The 27,514-nt window shown below is 43.4% G+C and overlaps 1 protein-coding gene across 2 annotated transcripts in view; it reads right to left on the bottom strand.

Annotated features, from left to right (window-relative positions):
• The window catches only part of LRRC1 (leucine rich repeat containing 1), a 115,230-nt gene that overhangs the window by 44,580 nt on the left and 43,136 nt on the right, over nucleotides 1–27,514 (bottom strand). For both annotated transcript variants that reach the window (XM_084622624.1, XM_084622625.1), the window contains exons 3-4: nucleotides 12,951–13,029; nucleotides 8,326–8,415 (exon numbers count right to left, since the gene is read on the bottom strand). In XM_084622624.1, the coding sequence (XP_084478750.1) occupies nucleotides 8,326–8,415; nucleotides 12,951–13,029 (169 nt within the window). The remainder of the gene's footprint in view (nucleotides 1–8,325; nucleotides 8,416–12,950; nucleotides 13,030–27,514) is intronic.

The following is a 27,514-nucleotide window of genomic DNA, read 5'->3' as shown; positions in this document are numbered from 1 at the left end:
TATAAGTATTTCTGCCATTGAATATGCAGTTTGGGGTTCCCTGCACACTTATTCCTCTTCAAGTTTCCTTTAACTGGCCTTTATGGATTTCACCACAGTATACCAGATGCTCCCTTTTGCACTAATATCTCCAAAAAAACATAAGCAAGAGTGGGCACAAGTATTAGAAAGCATCACTATCTACAAGCAGATAGTAGATAATTAGGATTATATTTAACTTTTACATTATCATCGTTACACTTCAGAGTTAGCAATGTTAACTGTTTCATAGTCCTAGGGCCACAAGCTGGAAAGGGGCCACAGGACAGACGAGAAAGCATTTAAATGATTAGTTTTTGGTATTTTCTAAACACAAAACGCATTATATATTTTCAACTGCCTTAAGAACATAAGAACAGCCATACTGGGTCAGACCAAAGGTCCATCTAGCCCAGTATCCTGTCTTCCAACAGTGACCAGTGCCAGATTCCCCGGAGGGAATGAACAGGTAATCATCAAGTGATCCATTCCCTGTCGTTCATTTGCAGCTTCTGGCAAATAGAGGCTAGTGACTCCATCCCTGCCCATTCTGGCTAATAGCCATTGATGGACCTATCCTCCATGAATTTATCTAGTTCTTTTTTGAACCCCATTATGGTCCTGGCCTTCACAACAAAGATATTAATCCATGGTATGCCCACAACTTGAATACTACATACAGACATGGTCTCTTCATCTCAAAAAAGAGATATACTGACATTAGAAAAGGTTCAGAGAAGGGCAACTAAAATGATTAGGGGTTTGGAATGGGTCCCATATGAGGAGAGATTAAAGAGGCTAGGACTTTTCAGCTTGGAAAAGAGGAGACTAAGGGGGGATATGACAGAGGTATATAAAATCATGAGTGGTGCGGAGAAAGTGAATAAGGAAAAGTTAATTACTTGTTCCCATAAAGTAAGAATGAGGGGCCACCAAATGAACTAATGGGAAGCAGGTTTAAAACAAATAAAAGGAAGTTCTTTGTTACTTATCACCTGATTATCTTATCATGATGTTTGCAAATTGATTGCTTAATTATTTCCTCCATTATCTTTCCGGGTACAGAAGTTAAGCTGACTGGTCTGTAATTCCCCAGGTTCTCCTTATTTCCCTTTTTATAGATTGGCACTATATTTGCCCTTTTCCAGTCATCTGGAATCTCACCTGCCTTCCATGATTTTTCAAAGATAATTGCTAATGGCTCAGATATTGCCTCAGTCAGTGAAGCTTGGCCACTTAACGCAGATTCTTTAGATGACTAATTTTGGCAAAACATTTTAATCAGAAATACACAAACTGGTCTGAAGGTTCACTCTTGACTATTCAGATTTAGATAAGGATCAGATTCCACCCTTCTCAGCTCGGCCTTGGCTCTCCCAATCTTTAGGTACAACCCTCCAGCAATCTTCCCCTCCCATGAATTTCCACCCACGCCAAAGTTTACTGAACCCTGAAGAAAAGAGCTGCTGGGTCTAAGCTACTGTTGAAATCTAATTTCACACACACACACACACACACACACACACACTTTAAGAGAGAGTGTGACCAAATTCAGCAGTAGATGGGGCCCAACAAAGACATAGCTACTGGACTCCACTGTGGAATCTTCAAAAGCATTGTTGGGGAGAAGAATTAGGGTGCTTAAAAATATGTGGATCAATATATGTGATTTTGGATTTCTTAACTGAACATTCTACAGTTTACTCAGGAATATTACTGAAATAGGGGTAAATGCTAAGACAATTCATAAGATGAGTAAGAGTTTCAGCTATTTTCAAAAGCTATTCCATTCAGAATATTTTCCAGGTTGCTTTTCCACTGCCTCCATTAACAAAATAGCTCAACAAAATTCAGTATTTTATTTAAATATGGAACTTTTAATATTAAGTTAACACAAGACAAACATTTGACTTATACACAAGTTGATAGATCTATTAACATCAGAGGTCACTCTATTCATTAGAAGTTTTAAATTGCTATAATAGTGCTCATGAAATACAGTGTAAACACTTTCAAATTCATGAACATTCAGTTTTACTATTTAATGGAGAGCAGTCTGCATCACACAGAGCCCCACCTAATCAAAAGTGCAAAGATTTCTAAAGCTAAGCTTATCAGAGTTTAGTAAACAGAGTCAGACAGAGAACCCATAGCATTAACTGAGTATATCTAGCAGTACAAGTAAAAAAATTCCACTTTCCATATCACTATGAGTTAAGCCTCGCTATCTCATTTGTTGCTTCTGTAACACTGCACTTTAACAAGTTTGCATTTTAAAGTACACTCATTAAGTGAACTCTTCTTCCTTGTTCCATACAACCCGCAGAACTATTTTTACTCCATGTGAAGCCATCAGATGTCTCAGACTGCAAGTTTATGTCCGTAAAAAAGTGCATCCTTGCCCATCTTACATCAGTCTGACATACACCAACTCTCTCAGCCACACATCTGTTCATGAAGCCATAAGTGAAAAGTAATAAGCCTAACATTTGGTATGCATTTCTGAGACATTTCCATTGCCTCTGTAAAATCTTTCAGTCCACAGATATCAATACAACTTGACTCAAATCACTGCCATTTTAAGCCTACAACTTATAAAAAGTACTTCTAAAATCAAAATTATGTTTTGTGACTTCATCTTTCTGACCAGATATCGAAGGATATTTAGCTTTCCATCTACTCTGGAAAGCATGTCTAGTTACAAGTTTCTCAGAAGTCTTATGTCTTGTGGAATGTTTTAAGTACACAAGACCTGTCAATAGAGACAAATCCTTATCCCCACTAATCTTTCAATTCTAGTAGTCATAAAAGCGTTACTTGTAACAAGAGGAAAAAATATACCTGTGCTTACCGGAATGTTTTCTTTCTTTGAATAGTAAGGTCCACAGATCTGTTACAGTAACTACTTCAGCCTGCTTGCAGCTTTGGGGCAGAATCAGACCTCTCAGTCACTAGCAGTAGGTGAATGCCCCACCCCTGACACCCTCTCTGCGTGAAACAACTTTCACAGACATGATAATTCCATTCTATTTTCCTAAACTTACCTGACTGGAGATTAGAGTTATCAGAAAGTCTACTTTAATGGGAATAGTGAATATAATAAAACCTGGTACAGGGCTTCAATGGGGTTGTCAAGGTTCCTTCCCCAGTCTGAATTCTAGGGTACAGATGTGGGGACCTGCATGAAAGACCCCCTAAGCTTATTCTTACCAGCTTAGGTTAAAAACTTCCTCAAGGTACAAAAGCTTTGCCTTGTCCTTGAACACTATGCTGCCACCACCAAGCGTGTTAAACAAAGAACAGGGAAAGACCCCACCTGGAGATGTCTTCCCCCCCAGAATATACCCCCAAGCCCTACACCCCCTTTCCTGGGGAAGGCTTGATAAAAATCCTCACCAATTCGCATAGGTGAACACAGACCCAAACCCTTGAATCTTAAGAACAATGGAAAAGCAATCAGGATCTTAAAAGAAGAATTTTAATTAAAGAAAAAGTAAAAGAATCACCTCTGTAAAATCAGGATGGTAAATACTTACAGGGTAATCAGATTCAAAGCACAGAGAATCCCTCTAGGCAAAACCTTTTAAGTTACAAAAAGGCACAAAAACAGGAATATACATTCCATTCAGCACAACCTATTTTACCAGCCATTTAAACAAAAGGAAATCTAATGCATTTCCAGCTAGATTGCTTACTAACTTTTTACAGGAGTTCCGAAGAGCATTCCTGATCTGTTCCCTGCAAAAGTATCACACAGACAGACAGATCCTTTGTTCCCACCCGGTCCAGCTTTGAAAGTAACTTGTCTCCTCATTGGTCATTTTGGTCAGGTGCCAGTGAGGTTATCTTAGCTTCTTAACCCTTTACAGGTGAAAGGGTTTTGCCTCTGGCCAGGAGGGATTTTATAGTTCTGTATACAGAAAGGTGGTTACCCTTCCTTTTATATTTATGACAGGGGTAAAGTGCTGGAAGGAGCAGAATGAGTTTCCTAGGTTGGGCTCTATAGTCTTGGAGTGGACCCAGGGAAGCTGCTCTACAGAAGCATTTAGTGTCAGGGTTTGTACAAAAAATTCTCTCTCAACCATGCTGAGAACATTATAGTACAGAGATGTTACCTTTTGCTTGGACAGTCTCATACACCTACATTAGAGCCCCCCGGAGGAATTTAAGGCTCTGCACTGCTTAGGCCTTAGCTGAAGTATTCTGTCCGGTTCTGGGCACCACATTTCAGGAAAGAGTTGGACAAATTGGAGAAAGTCCAGAGAAGAGCAATAAAAATTATTAAAAGTCTAGAATCAATAACCTATGAGGAAAGATTGAAAAAAATGGGTTTGTTTAGTCTGGAGAAGAGAAGACAGAGGGGACATGATAAGAGTTTTCAAGTACATAAAAGGTTGTTACAAGGAGGAGGGTGAAAAATGGTTCTTGTTAACCTTTGAGGATAGCACAAGAAACAATGAGTTTAAATTGCAGAAAGGGACGTTTAGGTTGGATATTAGGAAAAACTTCCAAACTGTCAGGGTGGTTAAGCACTGGAATAAATTCCCTAGGGAGGTTGTGGAATCTCCAGCATTGGAAGTTTTTAAGAACAGGTTAGACACACCTATCAGGGATGGCCTAGTTATTACATAGTGCTGCTGTGAGTGTCAATTTCTTTCTAGAATCCATGAGAACGATGATCACTTCATCCAACCATCCATTTTGAACCTATCTGTTCCTGGGTCAAGGATTGCTTTTTCAATAACAGACCTCCTCAGGCAGACACAGCCAACGGTCCAATGTTCGGTTAATCAAGCCCAAGAACCAGTAAGACATAACCAACATCACTGCCACACTCTCTTTCCTATCTTTTGTCCTGAGGAGAAGTGGAAAAGAGGTGAGTAGGCAAAGAGCAGAGACCTTACCCAGCTTTGCAAGGGATCATCCATCACCTTGAACCCAGAACCTGACATATGGAGAGGCCACAGGGCACTTAATGGCCATTTCCAGATGCAAAGAGATCAATCATCAGCCCATCAAATTGACTTATAATCAGCAAGAATATTTCTGGATCCAAATGCCACTCTGCTTGATCTGGACTTCTGCCACGTAAGTCTTGGTAATCATCCTCCTCCTCCTCCTCCTCCATTTGATGGGAAGTGCACATCAAGGCAGGAAACTCTGGTCTGTCCAGGACAGAAGCTGATTTTCTCTAGGGATGGGCTTACTGTGTTCTACTTTACTTATGAAAATCCCATCAGATAGAGACTGTCACAACCAGAACAAGTCTGTTATCAATGGGAAGAAGAGTACACCGAGACCTCAAATCATTGTGTTCCAGCCAGTGGATGCTATGCTTTCGTTCTAAGACCTATTTTCCTGGATAGAATTGGGACCTGAAAGAGTCCTCTCCACTAACTCCTGCTAACATCTGACAAAAGATTTCTTTGCCTACCACACTAAGAGTGGACCCTTTTGGAAAAAAAAAAATCTCATTATCTGCACTCCCCAATTCACAGAGCGGAGTGGAAAAAAAGACAATAGGACCTTGACCTCTGTCAACAAACGTTATTTCAAGTGAGATGCGGAAGAGAACACAAATTACTGGGTAGGGCTCGTGTGAACTCCGATTCATTAAGTGTCTATACACAGCATTCCCAACAGGCTTCACTAAGAAATAGGTTATTGTTTCTGACACACTAGTTTTCCCTTATGACCATCTATATCTGATGTTAACATTCTTTGCCATAAGACCTTTTACTAATAGAATTCATCCTCAGTCCACACCAATGACTGAGTCCCTGGCACCATACATCTGTTTTATCTTGCATCCACAATACTCCAGAAGCCGCATCACTACAGGTTTGTCTCAACTTTCTAAACAGAGCCCAGACGAGCAGAGTTTTCCAGGAACAGACAAGAGTGAACGCCCTTTTTCCTTAAAGCCAATATTAATACTCTCATGATCTTGGAAGAGACCTTGGAAGCATCTGTCAGATCAAAGGGTAACAATCAGTTTTGAAGAAAATAGTTCACAATCCGTATGCCAAGCTGGAGAGCTGTCTGACGAATGATAACATTAGAATGTGAGCCTTCTTTAGGAACTTCAGGTGTTCCAACTGGGGTCAGTCTATTTCTTCCCAATTCTCTAAAGCTAGACACAGTACAAGGAACAGCCATGATGGAGAATGGTGATATTGCTCTGATCTGAAGTAGATTATGTAGGATTTCATTCCTGCCCTGGCATTCCCATAGACTACTAGAGACTAGAAAAGGGACAAACCTGTGCTTGTAATTCTAGCACAGCTCCAAGGAGTAGCCCTTCTCGACAATGTCCAGTGACCTCATTTTGAGGAAAGCTATAGGCAGCCATTTATTCTCAAAATGAAAGAGCCCAGCACCAGTCAGGAGTCTAACAGATTGTTCTGAGGCAACTGAGGGCAACTACTGACCTTGCCAGAGCATCCTATATTTGTTCCAGGTACCCCTTGCAAAACAGCAATCCCTCTTGTTGTACTTCAGGGGCTGCTTGTCATGTTATCTGTATTCCTTGCAGTAGTGTCTGGCAGCAGCCAGGATTGTAAGTCTATTTTTCCCCAATAACTCCGGAGTTGTCTCAGCTTTTCATCAAGTTTTCCCACTACAACATGATGAGAGTGGAGAACTGACTTGTCCAAGTGTCTGATCTCAATGACAAAGGCCTACATTAAACAGATTTGTTTCCCCACTATCTATTCAGGAAGAACTCCTTACAATAGGGAATATTTCGGGTCAAGAGAGGTGGTCAGTATGGGAGGTATGATCCAAGTTAGCATGGTTTGTGAAAGCATAAGAAAGGTGTCTAAATTAAAAAAAAAAATAAAGTATGAAGTTCTTTTTTGGCTGATGCCAACTGAGAGCTTTCATGCCCATAAGAAGGAGCTGAGGTGACACCTGCCTGGACTTGGCTGCCTACAAAAGGCTTTTATAGTGAGGAGGCCACTCTATTAGGTTAAAAAATATCTTCCCCAGTTTGAAATGCTGAGTCCCTGACCACCATGAAAGACAGTTAAGTTTAACTTCAGAAGTGACACCAGGTTGAATTTGGACTGGTGCACACTAAACGAACATCATGCCCTTATAAAATGGAAGCCGGGAGACCAGAAAGTAATAAATGGCGCTGTGATGTTGCACTCCATATTCTTTATGGAAATATGCTTCTGTTACAGATATGACATAACTGAGATGTACTTTATGCGAGATGGATTTTGTAAGGTATCAGTGGAAAGGTTATAATTTACTGAATGTGATTATCCAATTTGTATGAATGCATGTATCAATTCTGAATCTAAAATTAGAAATATGGACTATGTAACCATTACAACTGGGTGTGTATTGAGAAGACACCCATCAGACAACAGGCCATCAAATTTGGTGAGCCATCAGGAACGAACAACAAAAGCATGAAGATCCTAATCAACCCTGCCTGGACTAGACTGAAGAGATGAACTGCACTCTACCCTCGGAGCCAGCTAAGCTCCCCAGTGAGACACACACAATAAAGGGAGACACAGGAGAAACAGACCTTTCCTTTTGCCTTTTTCTTCTCGGTGTAGCACTCTCCCTGAAGCCTGCAGGGCACCAGCTGCTGCAAATATCTCAGGGGGGGAGGAAAAGCTGGGGGGAAGTCTCCCCAAAAAGGCAAATGCAGCAGTGGGACACTGTTGGGAACTGGACAAAGACTAACCCAGACTGGTGGTCGGAAATTTGTAACAGAAGTTTGCAATTTCCCTCAGACAAGCTCTGTGGCAGGGGGACCGGTCAGAGCCACCAGCCACTGCAGAAGCACATAAAACTGTGTGGAACTTCAGCGGGTGGGGCATTCTCCTGCTGCTAGGTCTGGGTCTCTCTGTGAGCTGCAACAAGGCTCAGGCACTCACTGTAATAGATCTGTGGCTCTCAGCATGATGAAGAATTGCAGGTAACAAGTTTGAACAGAGGTGCAATTATCAAACTGATAACATCCTTTTAGTCTTTTATCCTTTAGTCTGTCCAGCTTCTCCCAACTCCCTAGATTTGTACCTCCCAAAGACTAAACATATGCACATATACCCCAAGTTCAGCGCAGTCACCTCAATGGAGTGACTGATAGGAACACAAGAGAAGGTTTTTAAACAGACTAAAAAAAAACGTATTACCCTGAATCAATTACTAATTTGTGTAACATACTTATAAATTTAATCTTTACATTTTTGCATACACCTGGTGTACCACATCTAAGTCAGTGAAAACAAATTAAATATCATATCTTGATTTAAAAAAAAACAAACAAAAAAACAAACAACTTACTTCCCAATGTTTTCAGGTAGTGCCTGCAGTGAGATGTCATTTACAGAAAGACACGTTAGATTCTGTAATTCCGGAAAGCTTTCAGGCAACCTGTGGAGATATTAATTCGGATAAATCAAACACTTGTACTACAATAACTATTCATATTGGCACAGTCAGATTGTATATAGTTGGTGGAAAAGGATAGGAGGTGGCTCTTATATAAAAAGCTAAACAACAGTACTAAGACAAAGGGAAAAGCACTAGAAAGAAAAAAGTTAAAAGTAAACCAAATGGGTTTAATTTTCTTCTTGTTTGTATGTATTAAGGCAACGCATATCCCATATAAGAAAACCACCACAAAAGATACATTCAAAAGCTGTTGAAGCAGCATATATTGTGAGGGAAGAAGAAAAGAGTACTTGTGGCACCTTAGAGACTAAGTGAAGTGAGATGAAGTGAGCTGTAGCTCACAAAAGTTTATGCTCAAAATTAACCAATTTATTTTGAGCATAAACTTTTGTGAGCTACAGCTCACTTCATCTCACTTCACTTAGTCTCTAAGGTGCCACAAGTACTCCTTTTCTTTTTGCGAATACAGACTAACACGGCTGCTACTCTGAAACCTGTGAGGGAAGAGTTATTGTTTCGGAAGCATGGGAAATTTATTTTTTCATGCCACCTGTTTCAATATTAGGTTATGGAGCAGCCTCTTTTGTATTTTTAACTATTTGTTAAAGATGTCTAAAGCATGGAACACATTGCGCAGCCATCCTAGCCATCTCATACCGCTAAATACCAAGGGGCTTGATCCCAGCTATGTGGGAGATGGATCACGCTAAGGAAAAGGCAACCTAATGTAGAACAGGCAGAGACCTTTTGGCCTAGTGATCAGATAAGATTTGTTAACATGAGCTATCTTTAGGGCATGCAGCAAGAACTATTTCTTTTCACAGATTCAGGGGACATCAGTGCATTTTCAAATGTCAATTGATTTTTTTGGTTTCTAATTGTTTGAAGGCTGGGGTTAAACTGCAGGCTTATTTAGCTGGTAGAGGTTACCTTTTTTAAAAGCTAGTCAAAATGCCTAGCCTGAGATAGATTTATACATAAAGAAAGGGCCTAAATAAATAAAAATCTAATGGAAAAAAATTGGTTGACAGCCACTTTTAAAACTGAAGATTATTACATTGGGTAGTGTTATAAATACTGGAAATACAAACAGGAAAAAAATGATCCAGAAAAAACTGGACTAGATGACCTCTTGAGGTCTCTTCCAACCCTAATCTTCTATGATCCTCCAAAGATTCCATATGTACTGAGCATACTCAGGCCCTGGCTGTCGGGGCTGAGCAGGACTTTCCCTGCAATTGCTGCTCTGACCTGCTGGGCTGTTATGGCATCAGACCAGAAATGCAAGGAAATTTTTTCCTGTTCTCTCAATGCTCCTGCTTGCTGGATCCCAAGCAGTGCTATGGAAGAAGCCACCTAACTTCAATGCAGAGCGGACAAGAATCTGACCTGAGAGGGGATGCAAGGAGTTGATCAGGACTGGCTAGACTGAAGGAGACAGGGCAGAAGGATGTGTGACCACTACAGCACTCTCCACCAAAATCCAGATTGAAACCCAAGATTCCCAAGTCTCAACATTTCTCTGGTGTCAGCAAATAGCTGAGAGACTCACTGGCAAAATGTGTCCGACTCCCTCTAGTGCTAGTCCACCAACCAGTAATAAGTTGTTATCCTCTGTCAGTTTACTCTGTTAATTCAAGTGGCAGAGGTCTGTGCAATGGATCTAAATGTTGCAACCATTTGAGTGTCAACATGGTTCCATGGAATTGAATTTCTGCTGGTTTGTTTTTTACACCTAGAAAGCTACAAACAGTCAAGCATTCAAAAGTTAGAAAATTGCCTGTGCAACCTTAACTCAACCCCTTTAAAGACTGTATCCTAATGTGTACACAAATTACATGATCCCATACTATATTTTCCACATGATCCCTTCCTCATTCAGTGCACAGGATGACCTATGCTCCAGGGTTTAATCAGGACTGTATAGTAAAAGAGGCTGTTGTCTATAGGACCTCTGTTTCATTTGTTGCAGAAGTTGGAAGGTGAGTAATTAATGAGGCAGGGAATTGCAAGAAGACAGAGGGTGGTCTCGTGGTTAAGACAACTGAACATTGCCCAGGAGAACTGGATTCTATCCCTGCCTCTGCCAGAGTTCCTGTGTGATGCTCGGCAAGGAACTCAGTGGCCAAAACATGAACATTTTGGTCATGTGTGTTCTTCAGCTTCTGGATACCCAATTTGATACCTTGGAATCTAATATGCAGAAGTGCTGAGTACGCATAAGAGCTGTGCTGGAACGTATGAAATGCTATAAAATGCTAAATAATCTCAAAACCAGTTCTAAGGCATTCTCAATTTGGGCATCCAAGATAAGGGGACAGTTTTTACCTTAGTCCCTCAGTGTCCCATTTGCTTTCTGTAACCTAGGGATAATACCACCACCTCACCTCACCAGGGTTTTGTGAAGGTAAATTAATAAATATCTGAAGCACTCAGATTCTATTGTGATGATCACCATACTAAAACCCACAAGGAAATTAATAATTTTGTCTTCAGAGCAAGACTTCAATACTGTGCAGTAAATAAAACTTGGGGCTACATGTTGAACAATGAGAAGAAAACAAAATATTGAACAGCTGCTCATTCTGTGAGCACCCATCCAGCCAGTGCACTGACAGAGGTATGGGTCCTGTGGAAAAAGCAATGTGTGATATAACTGAAGGTTGTCATAATGCATATGCACAAGGAGACAGAATTAAAAATTGTACCAAGCAACCTTAAATTGTGACATTTTACAGCTTTTGAACCCTGGATTTTGAAACCTTACAGTTCTTTTCATGTAGTTGTTTTGACTGCAATATAATATATATTAGACAAAGACCAATACATATTTATTTTCAGTAAATCATTTTAAGTGGCTCCCCACCCCCCAATACAATACAACGGTTCTCCCTTCATCAAGAAGTGTGCTGCATATTGCTCCTCATTTTAAACCCCAGCAAATAGAAGCTTAGTGTTATTTTCTAACACCTTGTGACTTTCTTTACAGTTTAGGAAATAGGGAAGGATTCAGCTTACGAGTAATCCTTTTAAACATTGTTACATGAAATATAGAAGGATCAGAAAACTAATTCTTTGCTTGAATAACAAGAGCAGCACAGGGCCTAACAGCACAAGTGTAACAAGCCAGAACACAGTTGTGATATCCACAACAATGCTTTTACTGCTAGCATGGACACGACAACTATTACTTAGTTAGAGAATGCTATGGCTTAGGCCATGTTATAGTCCCATCATATTAGGCAACATTAGCCTAAATATTCCAGGGTAGGAAGAGGGACGGCTACAGGCAGAAGGCCCTATGTCTATGCAATGTTGGATTGGTGCCCTCTCTACATGACAAACATGCTACTCTGTTCCATCAGGGAAGGATCACTTATGCGGATTCCCTCCCTATTTCTAAACCTCTAGAGACAGTCACAATGCATTAGAGGCTTTCCTTTTACCCCCTTCTTGCTAGATGCAACCAGCCAGGGCAAAGGAAGTTATAGTAGGTGCTGCAGCACCTAGTAGCAACTCAGCACTTGAAGGCTGAGCTGAGCCCCACTTCTCCTAGCTGCTCCTGCACAGAGTCCCTGTCTATCATTCATTTGCCGCCTATTTGATTTCTCTATCAATCATCTTGATTGTCCAAGAGCCTGTCCTTCTCCTTTGCTATGTGGAGTGGTGGGGTAAAGAACACTAATTCATTAGGCTGAATCAGAGCCACAGCAATCAAGCGAATCCTGCCAAACTGAGCCAATCAAGAAACATCTAAAGGACGCTTTCTTAAAATGATCAGTTACAGTTTATTTGGTGCTGTACAGAACACGAGACGAAGAACTACCATCAACTATTACTCTTTCCTAGGCCAAAACAGGAGGGAGCAGTGACTAATGCCACTATGAACTGCTTTCACTGCAACCATGCAATTGCACCAAGGGAGGGAATATGGATATTAGAGAAGCAGCAGTCACCATCAGATGGAGAACAGTTTGGCCACATGTCACGTATAAATATATTGGATTAGCCCTAATTCAGTGGCTAGGGATACGGCATGGGTGCAAGCCTCAGGCGTAGTCAAGGAGAGCCATTATTTGCACCTGCTGAATTAACCCTAATTTTAAGCAGTCAAACTATGCCAGTACAGCTACACTGGTTTGCTGGTTACTGACTGCTACATCCCACGTATAGACAAAGGCTAGAGATGAAAGGAACAGATGACAGTGGAAAAATACAGCACCATAGCTTTGCTGGTTTATACTGCTGGCCCTGCTTGCCAGGCTTTTTATCATTTGGATTTGTGTTCTTAAGTACTGACTAAATTCACATTTGTTCTGAGTAGCCTGTAATCTTCAACCCCTGGGAAGAAAGGGTGCACTTGTCCCTGTAACTCTGATCTTTGGCCACCACCCTGTGGAAGAAATAGACCCTGCATGACTCAGACACACACTATATTTACTTTAAGAACTGAGCAAGTTAAATAAGATTGTAGTGCTGGCCTGGAAAGCACTTAGCATAAGGGGGAGTGTTACCTGGTCAGTGGGTTCCCACTGAAGTCTGCTACTTGTAATGCTTTGCAAAAGGAGATGCTTTCTGGAATTTCAGGAATTTCTGCAGAAACAAACAAATGCATGGTTAACAATTGTGATGTAGAAGACCACCTTTCATTCGGAAATGGTCACAGCATTACATACTGTATCTAGTCATTTCAAATCAAGGAAGTTATCTTGCTGTGTGCTGTGACTTTTTTTAAATGTAAGACTGTTTTTTAAAAAGTTACCGATATTTCCAAATACAATTCAAGGTGTTAGTTAACATTTAGAGAGCCCAAAATTAATTGGGACCCAGACATTTTAGAGACTAATTTATCTCTCATGCCCTGCTCAAAGGGCCTGGAATGCTCACTTGTCCAAATGAGGGTTGTCTGTAAATCAGCAGAAGAATCTCTGGAATTCAGTCTCTCTGTTTAGCAAAAGCCAAAGTCAGCCACTTTAGAGACACAGTCCTAGATTAATCATCTAATCCAGGGATTTGGAAATTTGGGTCAATATAAGGACAGGCATTTTTTTTAGAGGGTGTGTTGGCAGGGTGTGAGGGTAGAACAGAAAAAAAAAAAAAGAGTAAATATCTCTGCCCAAATGTACACTCATGGGCACAGTACCATCCCCTCTCACTACACTAAAATCTCACACTTTATAGCAGTGGTTTTCAAACCATGGGTCATGACCCACAATTGGGTCGCAGAATGGAAGGGACTGGGTCGCGGCAGCTCTGGTCAGCACCGCCGACAGGGCCGTTAAAAGTCCCGTCTGTGGTGCTACCTGGCAAAGGCAGGCTAGTCCCTACCTGTTTTGACAACGCGCTGTACCCCGGAAGCGGCCAGCAGCAGGCCCGGCTCCTAGGCAGGGGGGACCATGGTGCTCCGCACACTGCCTCTGCCCCGAGCACTGGCTCCACACTCCCATTGGCCGGGAACCAGCCAATGGGAGCTGGGAGGGGTGCCTGCAGGCGAGAATTCTGCCTTTCCTGTATCCCAAGCCCCTCATCCCCGGCCCCAGCCCAGAGCCTACACCCCCAACCCAGACCCCCTCCCCCATCCCAACCCACTGCCCCAGCCCTGAGCCTCCCCAAACCCAGAGCCCCATCCTGCACCCCAAACCCCTCATCCCTGGCCCCACCTCAGAGCTTGCACCCCCAGCTGCACCCCAACTCCCTGCCCCAGCTCAGAGCTCCCTCCCACACTCTGAACCCCTCCGAGCCCTCACCCCAACTCTCTGCCCCAGCCCTGATCCCCTCCCACATGCCAAACCCCTCATCCCCAGCTCTGTTGGGTCATGAACATCAACAATTTTCTTCAACTAGGTGGCCAGAAAAAAAACTGAAAACCACCACCTTATAGTACTACTCTCTTGAATCTAGGTCACAAATAAATGCAAAACACTGTTAGTCAGGCTTGGTCTACATTAGGAATTTATGTCAGCATAACTACATCACTCGGGGTGTGGAAAATCCACATCCCTGAGCGACATAGTTATACTGACCTAACCCCAGTGTAGACAGTTACTGCCACCTGGGGAGGTGGAATATCTACACTGACGGGAGAAGCTCTACCTTCAGCATAGGTAGCACCTTCACTAAGCAGACGTGAAAATGGTTGTAAGAGTAGACAAGCCGTCCGAGGTCTGGTTTAATATAAATGAAGTTAATCAGCTATTTGTAGGTAAACAGGAAGTTTCAAATACTGTACAGTACATAAGTAGAGCTTTAAAAAGATGTCTGCCAGGTTTCATGCGTCAATGCTATTTTCATGAGCAGCCTACGTTAAGGGTCCTTAAGTTCTTACATTAAATTACAACAAGAATAATGCCCACACTGGTAGGATGTATTTGCTTTCAAAGTTTCAGATTTGTGATTCCAGTCATTTACTTTGAAAGGAATAAAATTTATATGAATACTTGGATAGAGATATGCACAGAGGAAAACAGCATGTTCAAATATTAACAGCAATTAAACCTTTGTACATACGTCCCTTCGTTACAAGCATCCTCTTTTGAATAAGAGCCCCGCTTTCATCTGGGAATTGTTTACGAGACGAGACAGTAGAGAGCACTTTGAGAATGTTTATCTCTAGAAAACCCCTAATTCTTTGTTACTGCTACTAAACTGATCTTAAAATGTAGATGCCACTGCTTCATCCTTGGAACACTTAGTTCAGCCACTTTAACAAGAGGCAAAATACACTCATACCAGGCTCAGTGAAAACGTGAAGGCTAGAGGAGCTTGCCAGGGACAATAATGTAATTAGCTTGATCTAGTGTTTTAAATCTACCAGGTTGAGATTTATTTTGTGTTTTAGTCTCCTATTGGTCAAACCAATGACAACAACAACAACAAAAAGGTAGTTATCTACTTCCTCAATTCTTCCAGAACCTGCGTAGGAATATTACGCATTTAAAACAAACGTAAAGCGCATAGAAACATCACACTAGATCTAAATTCTCTCCAGTCAGAAGAAACCAAGGTAAATCTAAAAAAAAGTAACAGCAATTGCCCAGTCATAAATTTTCTTTTCAGTTCCCTTCCATCCCCGCCTCACATTTTTCCCAGACCACATCCCCTGTTTAAGTTTGTTAAATATATTCCTCCAATTCTAACCACACAGGAAACGTAGTCAGGCAGTGATCCGATATACTTACTCACACAAATAGTTCCCTGGACTTTATTGGCCAGCAGGACTATATGGCCTGTGTGTAGTGGGAGGTATATGTAGTTTAAAAAATGAATTTGGAAAGTGTGTTCCAATCTGATCCAATAACTTTGGAGTTTCAACTCTAGAAACCTGATTTAGGTATAGCAGGACTTCCTCCCTCCTTCCCCCCCTCGCAAAAATAAGCTTTCCCACAACTATATTGTGAAGCCTGTGGGAAAATGTTTCTTTTGAATGACCTCCAACTGCAGAACTGAAGAGCAAGCAAGCAAGACCATCTTCAGAAGCAGTGCTTAACTAAGTTTAGATGCTCAATGAGGGGATTATATAGGAGTGTTTCCCTGGAAACCTCCTCTGCTTCCTCACACAACTGTACAAAAAGCACATCAACTAGGGTTACCTACGAGACAAGGTCATCCTGCTGATATAAATAATATACATAAAAAAGTGTTCGTCTGCATTTCTTTCATTTTTAAAACTGCTGTCAGGGAGAGGCAAATGACCACTAAAAGATTACTGTGATTCAGAAAAAGAGATCACATGAATCTGAGCACTAATCCCAGGATTCTTTGAGCATCCAGGAAATATCCCACAATCTGCTGTGAAAGTTACCTAGAAAGTGTAGCACCTAGAAGTAGCACTTAGTACCCTGAGATGCCTACTCACAGTGCAACATGCTTTGATCAACACAGCAGAGCACAGTGTGGATACAGCTTCAAAGGCAAAGTAGCTTAAATCAACGTGTGCAGCAGTGTGGACACCGCTCAGGTAGCTGCATCTATTTACCTTGATATAAGCTATACTGGTATTTCTGTTAATGCCCGAGCCCTGGTGGAGTACGATTTGACATTCGGAGAGAGGCTCACAAGCTAATTGACAACAGATGGCAAGACACTGTGTGATCCACTTAAGAGACTCCCTGTGGTTCACAGATTCCAAGGCCAGATGGCACCATTGCGATCAACTACTCTGACCTCCTGTACAACGCAGGCCATAGAACTTCACCAAAATAAGTCCTAGAGCATATCTTTTACAAAAGCATAGCTTGGCCCTTTGACAGGCCAGATATAGCCACAGAAGTGGGGTGATAATCTAAAATGCTCAGTCCTGTCAAGATAATAAAGCAAGGCTCTTGAAACTTCCAAAGTAAGCAGCTTCTCCCCTGGCATCGCATGTGGTTTTGGAAAGACAAGTAGTAAGTTAATAGACTGATATAGGTGAAATTTCAAAACCACTTTAGGGTGGAACTGAAGGTGTTACCTTCGTACCTCCTTGCCCCTGAAGAGATCCAGTCATAAGGGCTTGGAGCTTGCTGACCCTCCGTGCTGGAGGCAATAGCAACTAGAAAAATGGTCTTGAGGGTACGATGATGAATCAAACAATTGAAGGGCAGCTTGAAATAGGCTCTATGAGCTTGAAGACAATGCTGAGATGCCACATCAGACTAGTATCTCTAGTAGGTGGATAAGTAGGTAGGATGCCCTTGAGAATTCTGATACCGGATGAGAAAAGAGAATGACTGTATCAGAGAGCAACACCAATACTGCCGCAAGGTGGACTTCAACAAATCAATTGCCAGTCCAGCATATTTCAAGTGCAGTACTGGTGAAATATTAGGTCCATGATGGATTCTGCAGCAACCACTCAAGGTTGTTTACCACATGTCCGTTTAAGAAGTCTTCCAGGTCACTGCTGGCTCCTAGAAGGTACAGAGCAAATTGGATTACTCTGTAATAATGGCACCATATCCACATCCTGATTGTTTCCTGATAGAGAGGGGATGACCGAGAGCCTCCTTCCTTGTTTACATAGTGCATCAGGAAGTGCTGTGTCACAATTACCGGGCAAACGGCACGTTCCGATCGTTTTAGTCCCCCACTTAAGTGCACCCCTCTCACTTAAGAGACAGGCCCGAATTTCTGCACCTTACCCTGGGCAGTACCATGGTCCAATCACTCAGACTGGAGGGATGTATACAGTGCAATTGAAGGTGTGATTGCAACTCATGTAGACCTAGCCACACTAGCTTTAAGCTAGCTAACATGGCTAAAAATAGTAGTCCAGATGTGGCAGCACAGACCCCAGCGTAAGCTAGGCACACAAGTACACACCCAGGGTTTTGGGGGAGTGTGTAAAGCCCACGCCGCTGCATCTTCACTGCTGTTTTTAGCTGCGCTAGCTAGATTTAAAAAAAAAAAAAAAAAAGTCACACCTTTGTTTGCAGCAGTGACACACTGGATCTCTGGCCTGCAGTACCCATCTTCCAAAAAGTGGGAATGCTACAGGCCCAACTGCATTTGGTACCTGTGAGCCCTTTCCCTATGGGGACCTGTGAATAGCAAACTGATTAAACATTCCAGTGACTCAAAAAACAGCACCTCTACAAAACAAAAACAAAGCATTATATTCATTCCCCCAAAGGTGCAGAGCACACAGGGCAAAGCGTATAAACAGTGGGTGGCCTGTGCGTTTGGATCTTACCGTTACCTTAATCTTTCCTTGACAGCTTTTCTAAGTTCCCCTGTGGCTAGCATTCTCCCCGGGCATGGCTGAGAGAAACAGACCATTCTGCTTGCAGCATGCACTGTCTGTGTGTTCCCTCAGTTGCATGTCAACTTAACGAACACTCCCTGGGCAACCTTCCTTAGCTCACCCAAACTCACTCCTTTTTTTTCCCCCTAGGCCCAGGATCTTAATCAATTTATGTTGTATCAACGCCACAGCTTATGTCAGCATAATTTATGTCGCTCAGAGGTGAGTAACAAAAGTTATTCCGACATAAGCACCAGTAGGGACAGCGCTATGTCGGCAGAAGAACTTCTCCCAATGATACAGCTTCTGCTGCTTGCAGGGGCTGGAGTGGTTAAGCTGACAGAAGAGCTTTCTCCCATCGGCTTAGAGTGGCTACATAGAGTTTTTAATTGGTGCCGCTGTAATGTCCCTAGGGTAGCCATGCCCTTAGTGTTCCCTTTGATATCTCTCTCTCTCAGCCTTGGCAAACCACTTATATCAGCATGTTGGGGCCAAGGAGTCGCTTCTTCACACTTTTAAACCTGGCAATTATGCTTGATTGTTGGGATGCTCCTTATCTAGGCCCATTTTACCTTTCCAGCTTGATTGCAACAATGCCTTTTGATCTCAGTCTATAGCAAGTAACCCATCATGAAGAAACACTAGTTTCTAGTTGGGAGAAGAGAGAGGAACACACTGCCGAGCTGCTGCAGTTTGCTCCTGGGACCTGCCTCTGATCAGCCATTCATGTAGGCATGACTAAAAGTGGATTCCCTTTCTCCTTAAACGTGCTGCGACCACTGCCAGGCATCTTGTGAAAATGGTGTTGCTGAGAGTTTGAAGGACAGTACCCTTTACTGGCAATGGTTGGGTCACACTGACTGAGACACTTCCTGTGGACTTCACTATGGGGAAGTATGCACCCTGCAGTCGAAAGTCATGAACCAGTCATGAGTGTGAAGAAGTGAAAGTATGGAAGCAAGAGAGTTACCATCCTGATCCTGGGGCAGCATATGTATTTGTTGAATTTCTTCAGCTGTAGTATAGGACGAAGACCTCCTTTCTTCTTCGTAATAAGGAAATACTGGGACTAGAAGCCTCTTCCCCTGAACTCTCATGGAACCTCCTCTATGGGTCCTAGACAAAGGAATGAGACACTTCTGCTTGTAACAGTCTCTCGTAAGAAATGTCCCTTAAGAGGGCAAAGGAAGTGGGGGACTAGAGGGCAAAAAGTGGAACTGGATGGAAGAGCTGTGGGCGATCTCCAGCACCTGTCTGATGTTACCACAGATCATGCCTTCTGGGCTGGCTCTGTTATGGCTCCCAAAAATCCTGTCAAAATTTGCTGATGCCCTATAGATGCAGGGGAGAAGGAAGGCTGGCACCAAGAAGAAACGTGGGTTCAACAGGGCCATGGTAATCAGGTTGTCTGGTGTGTTAAAATGTCACTCTCTCATCTGGGATTGATGACTGTATGGCTTGCAAGACGGGGCTGAGATGTGTATCTCCAAGTGGCCTTACAATCTTTTTAATGGAGTGCATGGCATTGTCTATCTGCTCACTGAATAGTTCCACGCCTTCAAAAGTCAGGTCCTCAATTGTGGCTTATGTGTGTCCCTGCTAATGCCCAATCCTTGAAGCCATGACATTCCGCACATAGTCATCGCTGTGACCACAAATACAGCCATTGCCCACCTGTAGGGCCATCTGGCCACCAATTGGTCATCTACGATTATCAAAGCTCCCACCATAGAACAGGGAAAAGCTCAAAGAAATAAAAGAGGGAATTGTTCTACCTAGGTCAAAGAATCATAGTTGGCCAGAAGGGCTTGATATTTTGCCACCCACAGCAGGGTCTATCAGTCCCTCATTCATTTGGATAGCAATTCTAACCAGGACAGAAGTTGTCAATATGATGAACAACTTTTGATTTTTTTTTTCTTGTATGACAAATGTGTCTATTTCTAGAGAGTCTCCACAACTCTCATAAGAAATTCCTGAAGTAAACCAGCACCGAGGATACCATTTCATCAGCTGACAAGGATGAAAAGTCCTTCGGTGGTAAAGTAGGGTGGAGGTGTTGCTCTGGTCCCAGGTCTCCTTCTTCCTGATTCCTTCCTCTCCCCCTGCCCTGGAGTCAGTGACCTAACCATGGATGCCACTGGGGAGAGTGATCTCTCTCCTCCTGGAGTGTGGTAGACATTGGCTCTTAGAAGCACATGGAGGTTGGACCCCAATATATTCAATAGGGCCACAGTGGCATGTCCTATGGATGTGGCTGGCTCATCTGATATTGCCCAGTTCAATGTCAATCCTGATGTGATGGTCGCTGAACCCTGTAGGGTCAGCCAAGTGGTCTTTCAGTGGTGTCACCCACAGATCTCAGAGGAGAAGATTCTCTGCTCAAAGCCGGTGAGAACATGTGCCCTAATGAAGGAGTAAATCTGTAGGAGCAGTGCCAGGGCCTACAGAACTTTCTGTACCAGGACTGTACTGAGGACATGCCTCGTTCTTCTGGGGGCACATCAAGTGGTCTTTGTTCAGCTGCAGGCATCAATGCCAAAGGTTGTGCCACCAATACCAGGGTTGGCACTAGATAATTTTTCTCTCTATGCCACAGGCTGTTTTTTGTCACTAGCCCTCAATGTCACACATGAGGCTTAGTGGTTCTCTCCTGAGGCCTTATGCAGTCTGTCCTTGTGGGAAGGCCATGAGCTCCATTTAGAATATCTGCCTCTGTGTTTGGGGAAGCCCCACTCTAGGTCTGAAGCAAGACACTGATAGCATTGGTACTGACACCTAGTACAATGTTTTTTCTCTCTCTGCAGTCTTCTCTATGCTGATTTTAGGTGTCATATCTGTTAGAGTGGGCACATAAAGAAGTCAGTTTGCCTGGTAGCTGGGTTCAGATACCTGTTTCCTCAGGGTATGAAAAGACCTTCAAAGATTTGCAGGACACATGCACCCCTTGTGCATCCTCAAAGAGAACTACCAGCATTCTGAGAATTTATCCAGTATATCAGTGGTCCCCCAACTTTTCACATTGCATCCCGTCTTCCCTTCTACTCCCAGAAGCTACAGTCAGGAGCTGGGGCCAGGAGCAGGGCTGTGGCTCCCAGAGGTGGGGGATGCATAGACACGGGTAAGGGGGCTGAGCCTGGGGCTGGAGTCACAGCCGGGCCAGGGGCCAAAGCCATAGCTGGATTGGGAGCCAGGGCCAGCAGCCAAGAGCGGAGCCACCACTGGGAGCAGGCTGGCACTCCCTCCCCACGCGGGCAATCCAGGGCCCCGCCGCACTCTCTTCCCCCCCTCCCCGAATGTTCCTCCATGCCACCCCCAACCAGGGTGCACCTCACAGTTTGGGGACCTCTGCAGTATATGGAAGAGGCATCTGCTGTGTCCACCTTCAGTTAAATTCACCTGTCACAGAAATGACAGGGTTTGTAGCCCACAAGTTTACAATTCGCCACATTAAGATGCCCTGTACAAAGGGAAATGTAAGATTCTACCCACCCCCGCACAGAAATACAAGTGCGAAGTTTGACTTTTGAATTAGACAGCTTTCATCTCATTCCCCCATTTGAACGTTGCCCATACAGGACTAAACTGGGCACAGTACAGGAGTAGAAAGAAGGCACCAGTTGGCATACGTAGTTAGCCACACAGTGCCTGTTGTATTTCCCAAGTAACTTCCTGTAGCCCTTTGCTATAGCATACTCCTTTTTGCTGGCCAGCATGCAGGATGGTTGACCCATGGGTCTGGATCTGCCCATACTTCACTCCTTCCTGCCTCCTTACCAGACAGTTGTCCAATGGATGGGGGGAGAACCACCATATTTGCCCCTGCACTTCCTTGAGTGTTTGGGCTTTCTTTTGACATGTCTGAACATATTTCAGTTAGCATTAGATTTTAGCTCCTCAAAGCAGGGACCTCATCTTCTCTTTGTATAACACCAAAGCATACTGTCGGCACTATAGAATATCTACCTCAAGACAGATGTTACAGTGATAGGCACAACAGTTTAAAAACTAATCAGCACCTAGAATCCTGTCTCGCTGCAGCCCAAACACAGTTAGTACCTATATTTCCCTCTTCTCCAAAATAGAAGGAGGAACTATTTTCAATCTGGTCTGCCGAGCTTTGGAGGAGGCATATAGAAACAGGACATTGTGGCAAGGCACCCCTTCTGCCTCACCGGACTTAGCGCTCCCTCCTCCTACAGGGACAGCGCCTGGGGAAATCAGTCCCACTCTGGAGCGTGTTCGTCTTCCCCCTTCGGGGTTTGTTTCTCAGTGTCTTCCCAGTAGGCCTTGGAGCAGGCCTGAGGAGTGCTCCTCTGCCAACCAAAGGGAAACAAGTCTATAACACACTGAAACAAAAAGGAATACCTTTCTCTGGCCCCCTCATGGGGAAGGTGTTGTTCTGTTGCTGGCCCTGGGGTGTCAGTCCTTCCCCAGGCACTGGGTTTGGGTGTCTCCCCTATGGGAAGCAGCACAGAATCACATGCTGGAGAAGCCTATCTTCCTGCTACTGCCAGCCTTGCAGCAGCTTGTCTTCTCCAGCCAGGAGAGAGGATTTAACAGGTTTCAGGCAGCCCTTAATTGGACTCAGGTATTCCTAACTGACCTGAAGTGACCCCTTTCCAGCTTGTAGGAAAAAGGGCCTTCAGCATTCTAGGGTTAACATACCTGTTTTCCCAGACCCTCCTGACTTTGTCACAACATATAACAGAAACAGATTTAAAAATCCACTCAAAGCTAAGAAATAATTTCAGGAACTAATCATGCCCCTAAATTACCATGCCACTTTGTGGTTTAATAACCACATTTTAAAGAAATTCTCTTCTCTTTCTGCATAAGAGACCCACACAAAAACAGAACAAACAAGTATACTGAAAATATTTTTCACTGAATATTTCAGCTCTCTTAAGTGTCATTTGTAACACCAGTAAGTAAAATTAAGGCCAAAGACTGATTTTTTTAATTTGACACAAAACCCCTGCGTTTTCTTAGTATGCAAAGTTTCCTGTTATAAAGCAGTGCAGACAGCCTGTTTAGATCATTTATAATTCACAGATTAAAAGAACATGCCCTCCTGGCCCACTTTCTCCTATTTCAGACCCATGTAAAACCCAAGGATTATGATTTCACTACAGGAGCAGAAATGTCTTCAATAAGCGAAAACAAATCCTGAGGGTGTTTGCAGAATTGGGGGAAAAGGAGACTTGCCCACAAAGTGTCTCTTCTCTCCTTCCATCTACACTTTCTTCCACACATGCCCCAACAAAAACATGAATTTGATATTCACTTGAGTCACACTATCACAAAAGTAGATTAAAAAAAAAAAATCAATCAAGGCTGATGCCAAACTTCATTACATGATGACATCAGGAAAGGATTATCAAGGGAGCTGGAATATCTGCCCACTGAAGGTCAATTTAAAGCAGATGATTTAAACAATATTTCTGAACTCCTTTTACTTAACGCTTAAAGAAAATTACAGGATATAGGTGAGCAGAGAAAAATATGAAATAAGGTCCAGGATGAAACACTGTACCTATCAAGAATCATCCTGAATTGATAATTATAAAAAAAGAAAAAACCATAATGGAAGAAATGACAACGACCAGTATAAAATACTGAGGTCTCTGAGACAGTGTTAAATTTCAGTGGGTTATGTAGCGTCTTCCATTTCTGTTCACTATTAGGTTTCACAGCTGATATTTAAACAGTATATCTGTGCCAAAAGTAAAGCTAGCCAGGTAAGACACTTTTCACGGTTGCTGGATAACAGACTGAAATCCTGCTTAAATATCCCAGATTTTTCTAATGCTGCACATTGATGAATGCTCTGCATTTACACATGCTGCCCCCGATGTTCTGGCATACACAGACTATGTGCAAGCACTGCTGAATAGGAAGGCTAAAGCACTCATAAGCTCTATGACGTATGACAATGCAGCCACGCTGAGAGCAAGCGAAAGTTGTACCAGCACACAAGCGGATAAAATCAGGCTCAGCAGTCATGTATGTAAGAGGATATACCTTTTTCCAGGCAGGGTTGCTCTCTGGTAATTTATTACCCTTGTTTAAGAATAAATTATGCTTGTTGCTGACAATTTAGCAAGCTTGCTATATTTAATGTACACATAGCCTTGGGAGAAAAAAAGTCTGACTACAGAATTCCCTGCATTGTCTACCTCAAGCACTACTTCCTTCAAGGTTTTAACCAAAAACCTCTATGTATCTCATGTTCAGTTGAGCACTATTTTACCTTTTTCTCCCTAGTAGGTTTTCACCAAGGTTGTAAAAACAACCTTGTTCTGGAAACCACTTAAAACTAAGTCACTCAGTGCTACACAGAATAAAATGTGTTTTTATGGACTGCTTGTGCTCCATGCCCCCCAAAGCACTTAAAAGTAACAAATTAGTTGCTTCATTTGCCTACCTACTGGCTGCATTGCCAGTACCTATAAGCACTCTACTACAATTCACACAGCTTTCAATAGCTGTTTTGCAGATACAAAAGTGGCTGGCTAAGACACTGGAAGTGGCACTCTAGTCACTATAGAAGGTCAAATTCTGGCAGCATTTGCAGCCTATGAGCCAAATTACCTCAGTTACTAGCATACATGTGGAGGGTGCCCCTCTGATCTAAATACATTTATTCCGCATTTAAACCGACAAGATCCACCACCAATAGCTGCTCTGTGAACGCCACCAACAACGTTAAATTGGTTCTATGTCCCACAATCTGTCCTCCAAGAAATCATCATGTTCCACGCCAATTCAGGTTTTCTCACAAGCTCTGCAAATACTGGAGGACCGTTTAGCCTGTGCTTGCGATGCTTATGGACAATAATCCAGAGATGTGTCAGCTCCACGCGTCCATTAGAAATGGCAGACAGCGAGAAGGACCGCACACGTTTGTGAGATTTTTTAAAAAGGTGTAAAAATTATGGAATAGAGATGACACTATGGGATGGAGACCGTTGCATGCTGGGAAGTTGACCCCTTGCTCCCGGTCACCCCGTGTGACTCGTTTCTGCCCCGCCATGCATTGCCAAAACAATGTGCTTGACAGTTCCAGGTTGCACGCTGGGATATCTAGCCACAGTGCACGGCCCTGTGCATCAAAACAAGCAGCATGACGCAAGCAGCCACGCATGACCAGCACAAGCGATATACTAACGGCGGCTGCTTTATGCCAATGTAACTTGTGTCAGCAAAAGTCTGTATTGTAGACATGCCCTAAATCACTTTTGAAAATGAGACTTAAGCTCCGATTTTTTTAAATGGTATTCAGGAGTTATTCCATTCAGTGGTGTGATGCCTTAGTGCCTACAACCACGCTGAAGTTCCCCACAGCTGGGCCAAATCTTTCCTGGCTCTGTTCACTTACCAAGATATTGGAAATGTTCCGTGCTCCCCTGTAAAGGGGAGGGTGGGGTGTGTTTTTAAACTTCTGAAGGTGTAGTCAGTCTCTGGATCAATTTTCAAGCCCAAATCAGAAATGGAGTACTGTGATCAGCTGGTTAATCTTGTCAGCTGATATTTGCTAATATTCGGCAGTTTTACTCAACATTTCTTAAGTGGTACAAAAGCTCTGCCACAGCTCCTCTGAGATGTATCTATGGAACAATTTTGTATCCCTCTGGGATTGTCTAACTGCCAGTTTTAAATTTAGACAGTGGCGGTGTGGGGCAGAACGGGGAGGAGAGAACACTTCAGTTTTTATAACTCTCTCCCTGTGCAGTCCATCTTCCACTTGCCTCTGGACTACCAGCTGCTGGCTACACTGATAGGAGACAGGCAAAGAGTTCTGTGGCACCTTATAGACTAACAGACATATTGGAGCATAAGCTTTCGTGGGTGAATACCCACTTCGTCAGATACATGTCATAGGGAGCAGGGTATCCATTTTGTTTGTTCCCTGTTCAGTTCAGTTCTGTGTGGTATGCTAAAGTGAAACGTTACAAGACACGCTTTGTGTGGGTGAAATACCATGAGATTTTAGTCAACACCAAGCACAGACTGCAAAATGTAACATCATCTGGATTCTTCCAAACTGGAATGAAAACTGCAGTCCATAGCCGAACACTTCAATCTGGTCAGTTTATCTTTGTAGAGAGCAGCATTCAGGTCTCTGAATAGTCGACTTGGTCTGCTCAACTTGCATAGTCAGAGAACTTTGCCTGTAGCTCAGTGTTGCAGATTTTGACACATCCGCATATAAAATACTCATTCCCTAGATTTGTATAAGGCACTCTTTTCCTCAGAAGAGCAGCAAGTTAACAGGCAGTTACATGCCCTCTTCTCATTAAGTTCAGTCTCTGAGCTCTTTACTCAGACAGAGTCCCTATTTAAAGCGGGTAACTGTTAGCCAAATGTGACTTTGTAACAGGGTTTAGTAACTGCTGGGGCACCCCCTTGTGGCTGCATCTGGGGATTGGCTATGCCCAGTCTGAGGCCCACTTCCTTCTCTTACTCATGCCAGGTCCCCTCTTGCTCTCTTGATGGAACAGAAGCTGGGTGCCACTCTGCACCTTCCTGAGGTTTGCCGTTCGGAGGGCAACACTGCCACGAAGCGCAGCCCCTATCGGCACTGCTTTGTGTGTGCCCAAAGGCTTGCAGTTTGGGGGGGGCAATGCCTCCCTCTGCCCCCCCCCAAACTATGCCCATGTTAAAAAGTGGAGGGCATGGTCCCTGCCACCCCCGGTTCCAGCACCGGTGGCCCCCTCACTTCTACAAAGGTTCTGGCACCATTGTCCCCAGCCCTGCCCCTCCCTGCTCTAGGCCCAGTGCTTAGGGATTAAAGGAGCCGTGAGCTGGCTGGGGGGGGCCACAGTGCCTCCCAACCACAGGGCCCTGCACAGTCGCCCACCCATAAGACTGGCCCTGCCCTCCTCAAGTGATAACACACCCTTACAACATGTGACCCTTTCATTTCTGCGCTGCCCAGCTCTGAAGGTAGTGCCTCTGTCCGCAGCTGCAGCGCAGAAGTAAGGGTGGCAATACTGTGACACACACACCCTCCTCCCCCCCCCCCAATAGCCTTGCGACAGCCACCCCCACAACGCTCTTTTGGGTCAGGACCCCCATGGTTATAACACCATGAAATTTCAGATGTAAATATCTGAAACTGTGAAAGTGGCCATTTAAAAAATCCTATGAGCTTGAAATTGACCAAAAGGGACCGTGAATTTGGTACGGCTCCCTATAGCTCCTACATGTGTAATATTTCCGTCCATGAGTGCTGATTAACTCAATTCTCAGGTTGAGGATGTGTAAGACACTCAGAACTGCTGCACAGAACAGAGGCTATCTATACAGCTTTGAGTAAAGCTCCAAAGCATGTTCATTTACATTTATATTAGT

This window comes from Lepidochelys olivacea (genome assembly GCF_965140295.1).
Source record: "Lepidochelys olivacea isolate rLepOli2 genome assembly, chromosome: 3".
Lineage (NCBI taxonomy): Eukaryota > Metazoa > Chordata > Testudines > Cheloniidae > Lepidochelys > Lepidochelys olivacea.
The sequence above is the reverse complement of the archived record's forward strand: the minus strand, read 5'-3'. Positions and strand labels throughout refer to the sequence as shown.